At 42.7% G+C, this 19,247-nt stretch overlaps 1 protein-coding gene across 1 annotated transcript; it reads right to left on the bottom strand.

Annotated features, from left to right (window-relative positions):
* Positions 1-1,021: 1,021 nt before the first annotated feature.
* On the bottom strand, positions 1,022-18,527 carry AKAP5 (A-kinase anchoring protein 5). The gene is made up of 2 exons (XM_025171423.2): positions 18,347-18,527; positions 1,022-6,188 (listed from the first exon to the last, which is right to left on the bottom strand). The coding sequence occupies exon 2, from the start codon at positions 5,445-5,447 to the stop codon at positions 3,930-3,932; it is 1,518 nt and encodes a 505-aa protein (XP_025027191.1). The 5' UTR covers positions 5,448-6,188; positions 18,347-18,527; the 3' UTR covers positions 1,022-3,929.
* Positions 18,528-19,247: the final 720 nt, after the last annotated feature.

Below are 19,247 nucleotides of genomic sequence, written 5' to 3'. Positions count from 1 at the left end.
AGTTAGCTGAAACAGCATGGAATAGATAAGCAAACAGTGGTGATGCTTCTGTGGGTAGAATGGTGCAGTTGGCATGTGGTGGAACTGTGCGCTGTGCTGTGAAACAGCTGCTGTAGATAACGGGACCAGCCCTATAATAGGTTGCTATGGAAATGCCACTATTATATCTATGTGCAAAGGTAAACTTGGGGAGGATTTTCCACTTACTTAGAAATGTGTAAATGACCAAACGTGGATTATCCAATGTGATTGAATCTCTTGAAATGCCTTGTGGGAAATTGATTATCTAAGCTTGCTTGTATGAGTGTTTGGGGTCTTTCACTTGGGAATGTTACTTAACATGTCCTTGCATGTCTGACCAAGACTCTGCAGATTCTTGATAAAGTTTTGGAGAGCCTTAAGCTGTGTCCTGACAGTAAAGAAACCAACCTGAACCTCACCACCAAGGTGGTGGAGAAGGGTGCTGGGGTATTTTCTCAGGGTAGTTCTCCCAACAGTGGCCATATAAATACACTAAATAAATAAATAAACCCTTTGCATCTGGATTCTGCTGCCATTATATATGCAAAGGGTTACAGCTGGATCAAGGCAAGGTCACTCTCTTTGGGGTTGTCCATGCTAATTATGCACAGGATTGTTTCCAGTGGCTCTGGAAAGTTCAGATACCTTTTGATATGGATAGGTGGATTGATCATGTAGATTGTTGTCTGTTGTTCATCTCTCTCTCCTTCCCTATTTTTGTCTGCTTTTTGCTCCACTTTGCCAGTTATCTGATTTTGATCTTTGCTGATCTTAATAAATAACATCAAACCATAGTTTTGGTAGCTGTACTGTGGAGGGGGGGGGGTGTTCATTCCAATCTGGATATAGGAATTGACTGAGAGTGTGCTGAGTGCAAACTACACTGGAAATTACCCATGGGAAATTTCCAACACTTACTTTAATAGCCAACATAATACATAACCTTGCATTTATGGCATGTATTCCTGTCATTCTACAAACAACTCTAGGGTCAGGGTAGAAATAGTCACAGCCTTTTCCAGCTTCATGTAGAGTAGGGCTGCCATATTTGGGCTGCAGTAATCCAAGTCGCTAATAGACGGGAGCAAAGAATTAAGAGTTTTCTGTATTTCTTTGATTTATTGAGTCAGTTTCTGTAGTCACCCTCTCAAGAACACCACAGCCATCTAGTGGCCACAATACGACAATCCTATTCACCAGTGAGCTGTGTCTCACAGATCTTTATACAAAACACAAATCTTTAATGTGGACATACAGCCAGTTCATTTCTAAGCATTTTTGCCAATTTGTGTACCCAGAATTTCTTTTCAAGCATTCCTCTTTTCTTCCTTAGTGGGATGGGGGCAGGGCGGGTACAAGTTATAACCTACAGTAAACTTCCCTTGAGAGCCAGCTGCTTCTCATACAGCTTTTTGGGGGGGGGGGGGGGGTTGGTGCCTTTGAATCAGTATTGACTCCTTCCAACTGCCTCAAGAAGTCCCTGCAGTTTTCTTGGCAAGGTTTTTCGGAAGTAGTTGGCCATTGCCTGCTTCCTAGGGCTGAGAGAGAGTGACTAGCCCAAGGTCACCCAGCTGGCTTTGTACCTAAGGTCACAATAGCTCTCTCATCCAGCCTCAGTCATACACAACTAAAGAATTCAGTACAGTATTGACTGTACCTCCCCCTCCTGATGGTACCATGAGATGCCTCTATCCAATTTATTGGGGCCTTGGGTAATTGTTTGATACAACACTTGACATGTACAGAAAGCAAGTTTCCTGTGTAGCCCACTCAGGATGATCTAGATACATTTTCTTTATTTTAAGACTTTTATTAAAAAACAACAACAACAAACTGGTACTTGTACAAGGTATGTTGATATGGAAATGATGGAAATGCTATGAAATATCTGTCATGGTATGTTACCAAGCTCCTTCCTTGAATGTCTTCCCAATGCCTGATAAAGAATTAACTGGCTGCTCTAAAAAGCTTTGATTAATTAAATGCCATCAAGCTGGTGTTGACTCTTAATAACCACATAGATAGAATTGCTTGGATGATCTGGAGGATATAAATTTTAGTGGCCTTCCCTCCTGCTACCACTGTAGTTTTGCTTAGAAGGGTGGGGTTTTGTTTTTGCTTTTACTTTATTGCTGACAACCCTTTAACCTTCATGCTTCCCTGCTCTTTTGTTCATTGCATTTTATGAACATGGTCTGGTCTGATATTTTTAAAACTATATTCATAGACGTTGGCTGCAATGGGTTTTCTTTGCATGATAAAGTGGGGATCAAGTTTCTGAAAACAACCTATTTAGTTTAGTGTATACCAAATTTCTCCTAATGCACATCAGGGGGTATAAAACCCTTGAATTTTGTAAACTAGGATGGATTTTTGCTGATATGGTTCCTTGATGTTTGCTTTATGAATTCTCCATCTTATTTCAGACAGGTTGAGGAAGTGCCTTGCCTAGGTTGTAAATTGTAAGAACCACAATGAAAATTAAAACCAAAAAATTAAAACCAAAGATCTCTCCTCCTCTCTCTCTCTGCTATCCTTTTATTCACCTAACATCTTTGCTCTTCATTCTTTACCATCTGATTCAGGAAAAATACTTCAGGCCTCATGCAAGGATACCTATTTCTACTATTCATTAAAGTATGAGTCTCTTTTAAGGCTCTCATGCAAGTCTGAAAAAAGATGTATCTTCTTGAAGGGCTGTATTAATCATTCCATTAATTAAAGGATCAGTTTCCTTCTTTGAGCTGGTGCAGAAGACTGAAAAAAGAGGGGCTGCTTTAATGGATTGCAGAGAGATATGGTGCTTTTATGAGGTCCAAAACACTGCTTTCAAATCGTTTCAAAGTGTGCACAACCCTAGTGGTGAAACAGCTCTCTTGCTAAAGCTCTGAACAAATCACTTGCCTTCTTCCATCACTCTGTCCGTTTTGGCTCCCATTCTTACATGAAATTAGGGCAAGAACTGCTAAGAATGTATTTTAAGGCTTCTGTAGTCCTGAGTTTCTCAAACGGTGGTAGATGGGAAGAGACTCGCTGACCCAGTTTGGGAAGGATCTCATGAGAAACAGAGAGTAAAGGAGGATACAGCAGCCAGTCTTCCAGTTGACTATCCCAAAAGATTTGGGCTTAGTTCTCCTCTCCTCTCCTCTCCTCTCCTCTCCTCTCCTCTCCTCTCCTCTCCTCTCCTCTCCTCTCCTCTCTCTCATGACTAAGATGTTTTAGTTGGATTGGGTTGATTAATAGCCATTTATTTAATATGTAAAGTTTCTCCTACCCTGAGCCAGGTTTCCCCAACCTACTGACCTCCAGTTGTGGTGCCAGTTCCCATAATTTCAGCTAAAAATTAAGGAAGGTGATGCCAAAGGCCCTGGGTTAAAAAAAAGCTGCTTCAGTCATTGACAATAATATTATTTGAATAACTTGTTATTTGCAAATGAAATAAATGAATTGAGGAGGAAGGTAAGGGAGAGAATATGACTGTCTTTCCTAGATCTACTATACAGGATAAACCATTAGTACATGTCACCATGCAGCAAAAGACCCTCCCTACCCTATTTTTACATCCTGTTTATACATACAATATACATCCATTATACCAACATGCAAAATTAAGCTAATCACAGATATTGCAAATATCTCAGGAATTAAGACCATCCCTAATCTTTCATGCTAAATTTAAATACATCAGGACATCTGGTACATTTCCTTGTGGCATTAATGCTGAATTGGCCATTGAGGATGGATCAAGCAGTGTTGGCAGCAGACAAAGAAAATCCAAATGGCACCTTCTTTCCCATTACAAGCCAGTATGTTAAATGGCGGATCACTGTCACTTTCAGGGTCAGCACCAGTTGCCTCCCCTTGCCTGATAACAGGCCTGCCTCTAGTTTACAAAAAGGGTCTTGTGATCATAGAACGCTGTTTTGTTTATTTTGCTCCAAAGCCATTTCATTGACAAGCTGCTCAACAGATGACTGAATGGCTGTCTTCACAAGTGAGGCAGCTGTTTCGATCAACAGCACTTCATATTGCTCTGAAGTCCGGCGTTCCTGGCTGTTGGTGCCAAAGGATGATGGGACCTTGGAGCATGTTTTATCTTCCTTCGTGTAGTTGCAATCTGCACTAGAAGCATGGCTTCTGCCAGTTTTTTTCTTCCCTTTCTGCTTGCTGGCTTGGGGAAATGCAAAAGTTTCACAAATAGGAGGTGACTCTTCTTCTTCGTCCTGATACTCTTCAGCTTCAGTGATCATGATTACAATGCCGGCCCCAGGCATGGTGAGCTGATTTCCTTCACTTTTCTCTTCCCCATCAGGACAGACTGGCATGTCTGAAGCCTCATCTTCTACTACGGATGGGCTGCAATGCAGCATCACTTCAATGGAATGACCTTCCTTAGCAGCAGCATCCTCACTTTTGACCACAACATCAACGTCTGTCCCAAATGGCTGGGACTTGGCCTCTTTGGTAAAAGCATTCTTGGTTCCCTCTCTTTCTATGGGTTGTTGTTCGCTTTCAGCCAGGTCCTGAGGAACGAGAGGACTGATCTCAACATTAAAACTGAACTTCTGATTTTCCAACTCTTCAAGGTTCCCATAGAGGGTTCCATGATGTAACTGAAATATTTGCTTCTCTTCTTCAGTTACAAGTGCAGTTTCAGAATGGATTATTTCTGATTGAACTCCACAGTCAATATAACAATTGGGATCAGGTCTTACTTCCACTGGAAACTTGTTCTCTCTACTGGACAATGCCACATTTTCCATATTTTTCATGGCTCCACTGTCACTTTCTTTCTCCTGAAGGTCTCTGCTGGGAGATTGTCTTGTATTAAGTGGAACCTCCATAGCCACAATCTCTGGCTCCTCATTACTTTTGCTATTCAGGATGCTTGTGGCATCACTTCCTTTTTTCTTGCAATCTGGCTGTTCTATTATTTCAGAATGGCTGGTCCTTTTTTTGCTTCGGGAGAGTCGTAAGCAGGGAATTTTAAAACTGGAACTGGCATGCTCCTTAGGAAATCGTGACCTGCCAGAATCTTCTATGTCCACATCTAGCTGTACACGAGAATAAACCTGTGTTTGTTTCTTCCAAGTGGATTTGGATCTTCTTCTTAATGTCACCAGTCGTTTGAAAGCCAACCAGGCCCCTCCTGAAGTCCAAAATGGATCTGATACCTCTGTTTTATCATGCCCCATGTTGGAAGGCTGGTTAGTAGGCCTTAAGCTAAGTAAATTGGATTCATGGTTCTCATCCTTCTCTGCTCCCTTCTCACAGGACTTTTTCCTTTTCTTAAAGCAAAAGACAGAAGCTTTTTTGGCCGGGCTCTCATGGGCAATAATTGGATCAGTTGTATTTGGAGTTTCCAATTGTTGCTCACTCTCCATCTGAATTCCTTTTCCTAAATGCTCCATGTTTTGGGCTTGCATTCTAATTTCTGAAAACTTGGTTCCTTTGTTAATGTTTCATTGGAAAGACGCGCTTGAGGCTGATCTACAATAAAAGCATATCACTTGTAGGCCAGTTGAATCATCATGGTCTCCTTTTGAGGATTCTATTTTGGATATGGTATGTTAAACCCTTATTTGGAAGCACAGCTCCCAAGAGTTATTAGGGAAAGGAAATCACTATTAATCCTGTTCATATGTATGTCAGTAAGTTATTAACAAACTCAATTTATTATCCTTCAAAATTGACCTCAGGATGTTAGCTAAAGAAACGAAAAAGAAAAGAGTTAGCTTTTTAACAGCTCAGTGGTTTTCCCTTCTCTTTAACTCTTACTGAAGGAAATCAGGCTGAAATCTTAGAACATCTATTTTAATAGTCTTTTGATGTGGTGGTGATACTCCATCAAAAGGTCAGTATTTAAAATTTCTTAAATAGGTATAAAATCAACACAGAAAGTGCCTCTTGTTCCATTAATGAAAGGCCCAGGAGACAAGAGTCATTTGCAAATCTACGTATGGCTTCCCAGTCAAAGATTTAGTTTGCAAATAGCTACAAAAGATGACAGTGGAAAAGGCTTTCTTTGCTGATCAATTATGGGAAAAAAATTCCCCAGGACCTTGTACATTTGCTTTTTTACTGCCTTTCAATCCATTTTCCAGTTAGTGCTTCTTTGGTTATAAATGTGACCATTTTCTTCCTCAGTGGGATGGCTTTGCAGGCATCTGCAGGAGAGGAGGGAAAGGAAAGGAAAAAAATGAATAGCAGCACACTAAATTCACCCACACAAACAAATCTTCCAAAGAATTAAATGGCTTTGTTAAGGAAGTGTTTACAATCGGGCCTAAGTAGCTCCTCACACTGCATGATACCCACAAAGCAGGCGCCTCCTTATAGGAACTTAAGTCAGTGGAATACGGGAAGATCCTGTATTCGAATGACCAACATACAGCCAGGTTGATAAACTGAAGCTTCCAAATGTCCAAACTTGAAGAGAAAACTGTTGTAGCACTGTCACCACCTTATGAACTTCAAGAGGGATAGGCAATGTGTCTAGAATCTATATGTTGCTGAAATTCTCTCCAGTTTCCAGCAGAACAAGACAATATGGACAATGGTAAGGGATAATGGGACTAGTGGTCCAACAATATTTATTAATTGATTTATTTGTATTTATAAATCACTAAATACAAAGACTCTAGGTAGCACAGAGAGTTAAACTGGCACAAAAATACAAACCGCACTGGAAGGCCACATATTGCCCATTCCTTATTTGCACATACAGAACAGTCTATATGAAGTCAGGCTTTTTGACAATTTCCCCTATTACAGTCTGCAATGGCACTTCAGGGACTCAGGCAAAGAATCCTCTCATCCTTTGGATTGGAAATGCCTGGGACTACATCAGCAACCTTCTGCATGGAATGCACATAGTGTACTACCAGCCATTCAGCTTTACATTTTGGCATTTAGCTCCAAACTGACCTCCAGAGTTTATCCGATAACTGCTAGATCATTAAACTTTTCAGGGGCCTGGTACCCCAATGAAAATAAATGCCTGAGGTAGCATGGCTTTTTATTGATTGATGAATTGATTGATTGTCAGATTTTTATCCTATCTTTCTTCCAGAAGCACATGACACCTGAGTATCTCCTTTTGTTTTATCCCCACAATTATCCTGTGAGGTAGGTTGGGCTAAGACAGTGTTTGGCCCAAAGTCACCCAGTGAGTTTCCATGGCTGAAGGTGGGCTTGGACATGGGTCTTCTGAATCCTAGTCCAACACCTTAACGATTACACCACCCTGGATCTCAACACCTTATTTGGAACCTCCAAAATCTTGTGAGATTAGATGATCTCACAAGATTTCAGCCTTTTTATATTTGAGGAATATAATTTGAGGAGTTCTATGGATACCACCTGGGGGCTCTGCAGTGCAGTAGCCCCCAGCACAACACAGCTCATCCCTGCACTAGGTGTTTTCCCTTACCAAGTCCCATCCCCCAAATGTCAGACATACTACAGTATAACACTTTGGAGAACACTGGAGAAAATCAGCCCTGCAAGCTCACTGGGTGACTCTGGGCCAATCCCTCTTTCGCCATCCAATCTTCCCAAAGGGCTGTTATTGTGATAATAACATTGGAGGACAGGTGCCATGTATATGGACTTGAACTATTGGAACAAAGGATAGATATAAATTTAACAAATGCAAACAAACAAGCAAACGAACAATCCTACCACAGGCTTGAACTTTGCTCTGTGCACTAGATACTTACAGCATCCACCAAGATGCTGTAAGTACCCCTTGACCTTGCTGCTTGCCCTAGATTGCAAAAAGAGGAAATGTTCAGACCCCGGGCATAGTTCCTGCAGTGTCTTTGGTTCAATCATTCACAAATTATGGAGGGCTGATTTAGCGCATGAATAAGTTATTCTGTCCTAGATAGCGATTCTCCACTCCTAACGTCATGCTGTAGCACTGAATCCAGTATACAGCAGATACATAATAGCATGGAAGAACCTAATTCCTCAAGAATATTCACTAAATACCAAATCGTATTTAAACTGCCTTTCTGATGCAATTATGGGGCTATCTGGGCCATGGCAAGTCAACTGTGTCACAGGATGCTTCCCTAAAACCTCTTTACACCAAAACATTTTGACCCACTCTTTAACATAGAGGGTGCTGCACTTTACAAAAGACAATACAAACTCTCTGAGGAATGCTTATTTATAGGCTCAGTTGCCTTTCCATAGCAACTGCAGCATGAATCATTAAGCCCCTGAAATACGCCCATTCAATACATCTTTGGGTGATACCTTTGCCTGAAACTCTTCATCCAGAGCTATCATTTGAAGAGTTCAGCAGCCCCAAGATTCAGTGGGAGGACACATGCCTGGCATTTAAAAAGGTCTTGGATTCAGTCTCTAGCATTTTGAGGTGCACCTGTTAGGAATGTAAAATGATTCTGCCAAGGATCCTGCTGAACACAGTTCTGAATTTTCTGCTCTCAAGGGATCCATTGAGAGGTGAATGCTCATAGGAGTGAACCTGGATAGCATTTATATTTCTCCAAAAATTCAACTGCTGACCTAGTTTAAAAATATGGCCAAGGCTTTAGGGTTTTTTCCCTTCTTTAAAAACAAAAATGTCCCACAGGTTGACAGCAAAGTGGGGTTCTCCTCTGACACTTTTTCTCTCTTGTCCACTTCATGGAAACTGTTACACATTTGTGTAACATCACTAATCACAGGATCGTTTAAGAAAGCATACTCCCTGAAAAAGTAAATACATTTTTGCTGTTAAAGCCAAGAATCCCAATACCTACTCAAGTCACTGTTGTGAGATGGGTGGCTATATAAATCAAATCAATCAATCAATATTCAAAACTAAGTCCAACTTCCCTCTGTCCCTGACAATAAATACAATTTCTGTATTTATTTTTTTAAGAAAAAAACCAGCAGGAATGGAAATCTGTATGAAAAATGAGCTGTAAATTGATTGGATCTGCACTCACCCACACATCTTTAGCTTCCTTCTGAAATCTAGGAGAGCTGCTGCCAGTCAGCTGATAACTCTAGGCTAGATGGATGAATGATATGGCTTCCAATGGGAAAAACCATGTACAGGTCCAATATTATAGCAAAAGTCACAGCTGGCTTTTAGGTGGATGCAGTCTTAAATTGCAGAACAGTCGTGTATTTCAAACAGCATTTGCTGCTATTACATTATATAATTAAAAATATGCCAAGATAATTATAGCAATGCTATTATCATAAAACACTTTTTAAAAAAGGAAAGTATTTATTACTGGATACATATGCTCTGAATATCATCTTATCTGCCATCTATCTATCGTCTGTCTGTCCGTCTGTCTGTCTAGCCAGCCAGCCAGCCAGCCAGCCAGCCAGCCAGCCAGCCTCATTTGCAGGCTCATCCTGCCCAAAGGTCTGAAGACTGACTATAAAACACACTCCTTCAAACAAGGGCTTTCAGTCAAGATCTGGCCTGATTACCTGTGACCAGTCATTGTTACTAGTGAAGCACATATACCTAAGTAATTATTTACACTATTGTTGCACTAACAAAATTTGTTGCACTTATTCAGGATGTTAGGAAGGGAATAGAATTAGGAACAATGCTAGAGTGATACGAGGTAGTGAGAAGATGTTATGTGAAATACTTAATCACAAAGAAAATGTTGTTGTTGTTGTTGTTAAGTCGAGTCCGACTCTTCGTGACCCCATGAACCATATCGTGCCAGGTCTTCCTGTCCTTCACTGCCTCCCTGAGTTTGCTCAGTTTCATGCTCATTGCTTCAGTGATGCTATCTAACCATCTCATCCTCTGCCGTCCTCTTCTCCTTTTGCCTTCAATCTTTCCCAGCATCAGGGTCTTTTCCAAAGAGTCCTCTCTTTGCATTAGGTGACCAAAGTATCTGAGCTTGAGCTTCATTATCAATCCTTCCAATGAGCAGTCAGGGTTGATTTTCTTTAAGATTGACTGGTTTGACCTCCTAGCAGTCCAAGGGACTCTTAAGAGTCTTCTCCAGCACCACAGTTCAAAGTCATCAATTCTTCGGCGCTCAGCCTTCTTTATGATCCAGCTCTCACAGCCATACATTACTACTGGAAAAACCACAGCTTTGACTATGCGGATCTTTGTCGGCAAGGTGATGTCTCTGCTTTTTAATATGCTGTCTAAGTTTGCCATAGCTTTCCTCCCAAGGAGCAAGCGTCTTTTAATTTCATGGCTGCAGTCTCTGTCTCGGTGATCTTGGAGCCCAAATAAATGAAGTCTGTTACTCCTTCCATTTCTACCCCTTCTATTTGCCAGGAATTAATGGATCCAGATGCCATGATCTTAGTTTTTTTAATGTTGAGTTTCAAGCCAGCTTTTGCACTCTCCTCTTTCACCCTCATCAAGAGGCTCTTTAGTTCTTCTTCACTTTCTGCCATTAGGGTGGTATCGTCTGCATATCTGAGGTTGTTGATGTTTCTCCCTGCAATCTTAATTCTAGCTTGTGATTCTTCCAGCCTGGCATTTCTCATGATGTACTCTGCATATAAGTTAAATAAGCAGGGTGACAGTATACAGCCTTGTCATACTCGTTTCCCTATTTTGAACCAATTGGTTGTTCCGTGACTGGTTCTAACTGTTGCTTCTTGGCCACCATACAGATTTCTCAGGAGACAGGTAAGGTGGTCTGGTACCCCCATCTCTTTAAGAATTTTCCACAGTTTGTTGTGATCCACACAACTGAAGGCTTTTGCACAGTCATTGAAGTAGATGTTTTTCTGGAACTCTCATGCTTTCTCCATGATCCAGCGAATGTTGGCAATTTGATCTCTAGTTCCTCTGCCTCTTCAAAACCCAGCTTCTACATCTGGTAGTTCTCAGTTCACATACTGCTGAAGCCTAGCTTGTAGGATTTTGAGCATAACCTTGCTACCATGTGAAATGAGTGCAATTGCGCGGTAGTTTGAGCATTCTTTGGCATTGCCCTTCTTTGGAATTGGAACATAAACTGACCTTTTCCAATCCCCTGGCCACTGTTGCATTTTCCAAACTTGTTGGCATATTGAGTGCAGCACTTTAACAGCATCATCTTTTAGTATTTTAAATATCTCAGCTGGAATACTGTCATCTCCACTTGTTAAAGAAAATGTTAAAGAAAATGTACTGTACTGCAAACATATACTTCAATTAATACTTATTTATTTCATAATCTATACGAGGACATCTACCGTAGTTTTATCTCCCTAACAAAACCCTGTGAGAACTGAGGGAATGCCTGGCTTAAAGTCATATTGAGCTCTGTAGTTGAGTAGTGACTTGAATTTGAGTATCCCTGGTCCAAGCCCAACACTTTAACTCCTAAACAGAATTATCTGGTAGAGGGATGAATTCTGATAGATTCACCATAAAATCTGCTGCAATCAAAAAAGTATTTCTAAGACTTTAGTTTTGTAAAATCAGTATAACTTTGGAAGAGTTATAACACTTAAATGTAGCACTGTGGTGTTACAGTGACATTTCAGTCCTGATACCTTGCACTGATTTGGTTTAATTCTTGTTTAGCTGAATTGCTAAAAGAAAATGCAGCAAAAAATACAGGATAAAGGTCAAACAACATTATTATATGTATATCCTGTACTTTCTCCCAGTTCTGCCCAATTCTCTTCACAACAACCCTTTAAAATAAGTTAGTTGAGTATAATTGGTCCACAGCATCCAGCAAGATTCAAGGCTGAATGCACCGCCCCAGGTTCTAGTCCCCCCTTAGGCACAAAGCCAGCAGGGTAACCTTGGGCCAGCCATTCTCTCTCAGCCCTAGGAAGCAGGCAATGGCAAACCACCTCCGAAATCTTGCCAAGAAAACTGCAGGGACCTGTCCAGACAGTCACCAGAAATCAACACTGACTCAAAGGCACCAAAACAAACAAACGAAAGTCTATTAACCAAAAGCATAACTTTTTAATCGGCCTTTTGTTTCAATAAGTACTAAAGGCATTGGCACTAATGGCTAGGAGATGATTGCTCAATGGTTTTTGAGGGTTCCTAGCTACAGGCCACACTTACCAGCTGTGCTAACGACTATCATCAGGATTCTGCTACTGATGTCCCAGTAAGAAGAAATCTGTCCACCATCCCAAACTTTTCACTTTTAGCAAAAAGAAAAAAAAATGTTGGTCTACAGGGGAGATATTACAGAACTCTCCACTCATTAAATTATTTTTTGGCTTATCTGAAAGTTTACAAACTCTTTTGTACAATTTTAGGTGTCGCTAATGGATTTTTTTTTTCTCACAAACCTACAGTATCTGTTTTTTTTTTACAGACTATTAAGAAGTACATCCTTTGTTCTATGCTAAATTTCCCACTGCTCAGTTTCAGTGGAAGGTTCTACCATTAAGAGGAAAAATGTTTACTTTTCCACTCCTATAACACCATGTATTATTTCATGTGCCTCTATTATATCCCATTTTTTTCCTTAATCTAAAAAAACCCAAATAATATTATCTTTCTCCCTAGGTTAGTTGCTCCAACCTTGGGTACCTCTGAAAGCATTTTTGTCCTGCACTATAATCTGATTTTTGAGGTTCAGGGACCACTATACACTTAATACAAAATGCAAATTGTAGATTTATATAATTTTTTAAAGTATCCAAATGCTTTCAAATACAGAATTTGCTCTTTCTTCTCCGACCATAACTATAAACCAGGGCCAGGGTACCCAAAATCTTTCTTGTAAATCACCAGCCAGGGAAGCAGCATACAAATGAAGATGAGGAACCTCGTGTGGATAATTTTACACTTGCTTTCTCTAACCCCATTTGTCCCTTCAGTGTCCCCCAGTCTGGAGAGATCCTTTTGAAGTTCTTCATTGTCCCGGTTTATTTTAAAACTATGCAGGCACAATTTCAACTCAGGCACAATCATTTTTCAAAGTGTCCAGCTCATATATTCAGCTGCACTCAGCAGAAGAAAACAACAACAACAAATAACATAAATAAAATACAGGTGTGAACAAATTTAGTAGTATGTATTTTTGGACTAATAGGAAGAAACCTTAAACCTTAAGACCCTTAAAAGCTGGGAAAAATTGTCATGCTGAAACAGCATGGCCAAGCACTAAAAAAAACCCTTCTTAGAACATGGGGAATGTTTTTATAACAAATCAAATAATTGATTTGCCAGCCCAGAATTACTGACACTGATGTAGATCACTTGTTATATTAAGCCATAATGTGGTGAGCTTATTTTTGGCTTAGCCTGATATGTGAACCCATCCATTACAAACCAAGCAACTACGACTTACTTAGCTAACCATGATTTTGAAAATCCTAAGAAGACCACTGACTGACTCTTCAGAGTTTGACACAAGTACCTACAGTAGATGTATTCATGTTTGAACTGGGCCATTTTGCATTCAAAGCTGTGCTCTATTGCATTTCTGATTACGAAATCTTTAATAACCCTCATTCTGAAAATTAAAATTTTCCCATCACTAGCTCTTCTAACATGATTCATCAAAAGCAGAATTTAAATTATTATTACTAAAGATACAGATTCTCTGGACTTGAATGAATGGATCTGAAAGCTAAATCATATCATAGACATAAATGTAAGTATGTTAGAAAAACTGCAATCCAGTATAGTTAAATCAACCTCCCTTATCATTGTACCTATAAGAAGTAGAATAAAAAATACTATAAATCCTACGCTTTAAAGGGTGGATATAAATGCATGTTATCAGAGTACAGTCTACTAGGAAATATCTGATGTCCCTAAGAAACCCTAAGGATTCTTAAGTTTTTTCTCTCCCTTGAGTATTTAAATCTATTCACTCTGTTAGGAAAAAACACTGTGGCTACTTGATACCTGGAAATGAACTTTCAGCTTCAACTAATAATCTTCTTATGTATTCCTTTTTAATGCCTGTAGCTGATCTCTATATATTGTTCAACCTATCTTCATACACAATTCAGCAATAATAATAGGAATTAGTAGTATTACATATTAAGGTCTAGCGTTGTGATTCAGATATCCCACCAGGTCAACAGTTTGATGTTGTGATAGGTTAGTTACGGTAATTAATCCAGGCTTACAAACAATGAGAATGTAAATGTAGTGGGTTTATACTAAATATGGTTTGGTATGATATATGGGCAGATATGGGCATTGGTTCCCCTCTAGAATCTGATGGACCTTGAGATAAGAATGAATTTATAAAGCTGAAGCAACAGTAAATAAGGAGCAATCAAGCATAAAATGTGGTTTCTGTGTTGTGTATCTGAAAACTCAGATTGTGGTTGGTACAAAGCATGCCTTGCTATAATATGTGAATTAAGCCATATTTTTGTAAACATCTCATTATCTACACTGAAGGCTTTTTCTGCGCTTTCCCTTGAACTAGTTTTAAATGGGGACATTGGAGCTCCAGTATTAGTCAGTTAGATATAAAACAAATATCCTGAGTAACTGGACAGCAGATTATTTTAAAATGCTATTTTATGATAAATGATTATATAAACTAAAGACAGAAAGCTCTGTGTAAGAAGAGACATTCTCACTTTTTACACAGGTGGGAAGAACAGTTATATAATGCTCTCTGCTATGGCATAATTATCTACCACTTAATCATATTAAAAATATACTCCTGGCTTCATTAAGGTAATTACTTTTACTCATTCATTTATACATGCATTTAACAGGATTAACATTTTATCAGATTCAACATAGGTTACATTGACTTTTATTAGGTTGCAGCCCTCATGCACTTGCCTTAACCCTGTGACAGTGGGCACATGTGAAATTCATGTGCAGTATTTCTTTAGTCATTCCTGCTAGATCAGTGCTTCTCAAACTTGGGAATTTTAAGATGTGCGGACTTCAACTCCCAGAATTCTGAATGCTGGCTAGGGAATTCTGGGAGTTGAAGTCCACACATCTTAAAGTTCCCAAGGTTGAGAAACACTGGTCTAGACGGACATACATTTCACTTCCTTTCTCTTTACATCTGAACAGACAAGCTTAGCTTTCTTGAAAAGCATTAGAAGCAGGGGCTTCTGCAGGGTGTGGTTAAAAAAGTCAAGATGGCAGCTACAACTGAAGTTCCACCCACTTGTTATGTGTACAACATGTGTGTTATATGTCACAAGCAGGCAGACCTTCAATTGCTAGGTCATGGCCACCATCTTGATTTTTTTTTAAATCATACCTCGTAGACACCCCTGATTAGAGCTGAGATTACATCTGAAGGCTGTGATCACCTTTCCACCTTTATAAGTGGTCAGTGAATATTGCAAATCTATAACCACTGCATAAAAGGGAGCGTGGCTGGGTTTTCCTGTTTCACCCATGCCCCTCCCCAAGGAAGGGAGGCGTTTTCCCAAAGTCCATCCTGTGCTATGGACAACAGCGTTCCCTGTCATGAAGCCCATCCTAGGACTGGGTTCCCATTCGCAGGGGCTCCAGTCCCATGGCACAAGTTTGCCATTAAGGCATCTTCCTCCAACCATCTGGATGGTGTAGCTGTGTGGTCCTCCTTAAGTAGCGTTCATCACCGGAAAGAAGGGGCCACACCAGCCCAACCCTGCCCCCTGAGGCATTAAAGCAGTTAAGCAGTTATTACAAGAAAAGAGCCCCAGCTCCATCTCTTGTCATCTCTTACTTGGAAGCAGGGACTCTCTGCCGCCACATCGCGAAAGAGGAAACTCTGCTGCAGACCTGCCATGGAAAGAAGCTGCTTCTTTTTCCAACCTGGCAAACAACTGTTGGGCTCTGAGCAGGAGGAATGGCAGCAGCAGCCAGAACTGTACTTCCTTTTTGCCAAAAGCAAACGGCAATCAAAGGCCGCTTACTTAAGTAGTCTTGTCACTCTTAACGGATGAAAATTGTACATTTTTGCAAACGAATGTACCTTAGTCATCAAGAATTATTTTTCGATCATTTTCACATGAGCTACGTGAATCTTATCTTAGAGAAGAGCCCAGCATATTGTGTGTGTGTGTGTATGTATAATGAGATACACACACACACACACACACACACAGAGCGTGGGTGCACAAAACATCTAATTTTGTATCAACAGTAAATGAAGCACTGCAGTAGGTGTAAGCTACACTCTCTGTGTTTTTCTCCTTTTGTGCATAGTCTGCTTGCCCCGGTGTGGTGTGGGGCAGCTTGCTTACAAATGCATGGCATCACCCTCGACCTGCCTCTAGACTATGGTGAGCACAACCTCTACCCATCCTGCCTTGCTCTTTGTCAAAAGCAATTTTTCCAGTCTCTGCCGGCCCAAGCAGCGCTGTGTGGTCAGTGCCAGCTATGCTGTGGACTGGCTCGTGTCTACTATGCTGGGCATGCTTCGTCCCTCCAATCATGGTTACTGCCCTCCTTGGCCATCTTCCCTGGGCTGTTGGACTCGTGCACAGCTGGGCTTTTTGATTTTGTTTTCTTTCGTTAACCCATCCACTAGAGAACAGTGAACCTTTCTTTGGGGGGGTTTCTGTGTGGCCAGTCCACTGCTGAACCAGTGAAACTGTGGGCCTTTCCTCTGTGTGCGTGTCTTTTAATCAGTCCCATGGAAGCACCCTAAGAGCAATGAAATGGGTGGTGGAGGGACAGGAAGCTGGGGGGGGGGCTAGTGGTGTGGAGGGGGACAGAAGACTGCAAGAAGGAGAAAGGGAAGGGCAGCGAAAGATTCTGTGTGTCAGAGAAAAAGCGAGTGTGTCCATTAGTGTGGGCAAACACAGCAAGGAAGCAAGCAAACCCCAAAACTTTTTCCAAACAATCAAAAAGAAGAGGAAAACACCCCACCCCACCCCACCCCCCCACACACATCCCATTCCTTCCTCTTCTCTCTCAGTGCTGATGTGCCTCCCAATTCTCCTGGACTGAAATCCAGTAATGTTTATGGTTTGTTGAACCTCTCCTCATGTGGCTTGTTTGCAAAGCTGAAAGGCTTGTTTGCTGGCAGAAGGCAAGAACTGGGTAAAATTGACACGCCCAAATGACAGCAAGAAGGTAAAACAGTGGTGCCTCAGGTTATTTTTCCACCAATGCATCTGTGAAGTTCATAGTGAGCAAGAACTCCTGCACTGAGCAGGGGGCTGAACTCAATGGTCTCTAATATTACCTCAAACTGTAGGGGTCTATGACCACCGGGCGTTTTTGCTCATGCAAACGGATATCCTAAAAAATCTGCCGGTGGAAAGAAAAGCAGTTGGCGCTTGCCTTCCAGGCATGGGTGGGAAGGATCTTTGGCCTCTGATTCTTTAAGCAGGGGAATCCACCAATCAGAGGCCACCGTAGTTGCTGTCCAGACAGAACTCTTGGCCAGCATCTTTGCCAAAGCTTGAAATCAAGACAGCAGCTTCTTAAGCCAGCTTCATTTCCAGCTGGTTTCAGCACTGGAGACAACCAGCTTAAAGAGGCTGTCTGGAATTGCCCTACTTAAGCAAATATAGGCCTGAAGTATGATAAAACAGTATCTTTTTTTTTTTAAGACAGTTATTTCTAGGCACAAAAGCGTGCAACAATACTGTTCCTCCATGAGCTGTAGAGAAAGGAAGGTTTTGGTGCCTTTCAGTTCAGCTGGACAGTTGTCTGCCTGGGACATTCATTTCTTTCAAGCACACCACACAAGCAAGATGGTCCTATAGCTCCCATTTCACAGCCCAAACACTGAGGATGCCGAGCAGCGGTTTCAGTCTGCTCGAGGCATGATGCACATGCTCCAGAGAGATGCCCCGCGAGGCTGGGAGGAGGCCCAGCACCAGGCAATCGTTTCTAACCCCCGCTCCGGCACTAAAGCGCATCGGTGGCTGGTTTCCCTTGAAACCCCTTGACCCACGCAACGCCTCCTCCTAGGCACGCTCAGCGTGGACTCTTCCACTCGCACTCTCCCGTTCAAAGGAAAGGCTCCCTCAACTTCCCCGAGCGTGAAGCGCGCCCAGAAGGGGGGACCGGTTAATGCTTCCAGTTTAGGGACTGAGCAAGAGGCTGCCATCTCTTCTACGCTACGCACACCCACACCCACACCCACACCGAGCAGCCGTCCTTGAGCTGCGCGCGCTGAAAATGTCCTTATGCACCAGGTCGGGGACGGGGGGGGGGGGCATTAGCAATACAGCCACGCGTTGCAAAGATCGCCGCTTAGCGCACTTCGCCCTTTCCCGGTTCACATGCAAGCGGCGGCCTCCATGGGATCGACCCCCGTCCCGCCTTCCCGCTCTCCTTTCTGGGGGCGACCTCCCTCTTTCCTTCCCAGCGCCCCTGGGCTCTGCAGCTCCCTCGCCTCGCGCTCTGGCCGGGACGCCGCGAGGGCTGGCTGCCTCCTCCGCGCCCGCCCAGTCACCGGCCCGGGCTCACCTGCCTCCTCTCCAGCCGCTCTTGGCTGGAACCGCCGCCGCGCCTCCCGCCTCGGTGGTTGGAGTCAGCGCTCGCCTGCGAGCGGCGGCTTTCGTCCCTTCCTTGCCTGCCCGCCTGCTGCCGCGGCAGATCCGCCCACTTGACGCCCGGGGAGGGTGGCAGGAGCGAAGCCCGCCCGCCGCTGGCGCTCTGGCCAAGTCCAGGAGTCGCCCCGGGAAGGAGGGTCCGGGCGGGACTCAGGCGCTGCAGCGACTCCTTTTCTGGCCGATCGCCGGCCGACGGTCCGCGATTCTGGTCTTCCCCCTGCGGCGGATGGGCGCGAGGCTTTTAAGAACGTGAAGATGCAGACTGTATGGCGCTGCGCCCGCGTTTCTGGTGATTGCCTGCAACGCTTTTCTTCACACGTGTACCTGTAATGTTCGCAGGCACAGCTCACTTGTGCAGGTCGATGCAGGTGATAATGGAATAGACGCTGCCTTCCATGAGGTTACCCTAGATCCGCCTGGTCTCCCAAAGGACCCCCTCCTGACCTGCGCCAGGAGCATTGGCAGGATTCTACCATCTTATCCTTTGGATGTGTAGCCCACATTCCCTGCAGGAGCCCTGAGAGGTATTCAGAGCAACCTTCGGTCCCCCAATTCTCTGCAACCATCGGGCCTTGTGACTGGCCCAAAGCCACCCAGGGAGCTTTCCTGGCTGAGGGTGGGGGACTTGCATCAGTCCTATTCTGGCATCTTACGCCTCTCCACCACACTAGCCTTGCTAGGGACACTAGCTAAGGCTGATGGGGGTTGTAACCTGGGAGGCAGCAGGTGGCAGGAAGGCTGGATCTTTTTGACAATGGCTTTGCTGAGTCACAAGCAGAAATGTTCTAGGCAGAGATGCCCAGACTTTAACTTGG

Source organism: Python bivittatus, unplaced genomic scaffold (genome assembly GCF_059951505.1).
Source record: "Python bivittatus isolate LINGU-HERP-01145 unplaced genomic scaffold, Pbiv_v1 ctg000580_np1212, whole genome shotgun sequence".
NCBI classification, from domain to species: Eukaryota; Metazoa; Chordata; class Lepidosauria; order Squamata; family Pythonidae; genus Python; species Python bivittatus.
This window is presented reverse-complemented; position numbering and strand designations above follow the sequence as displayed.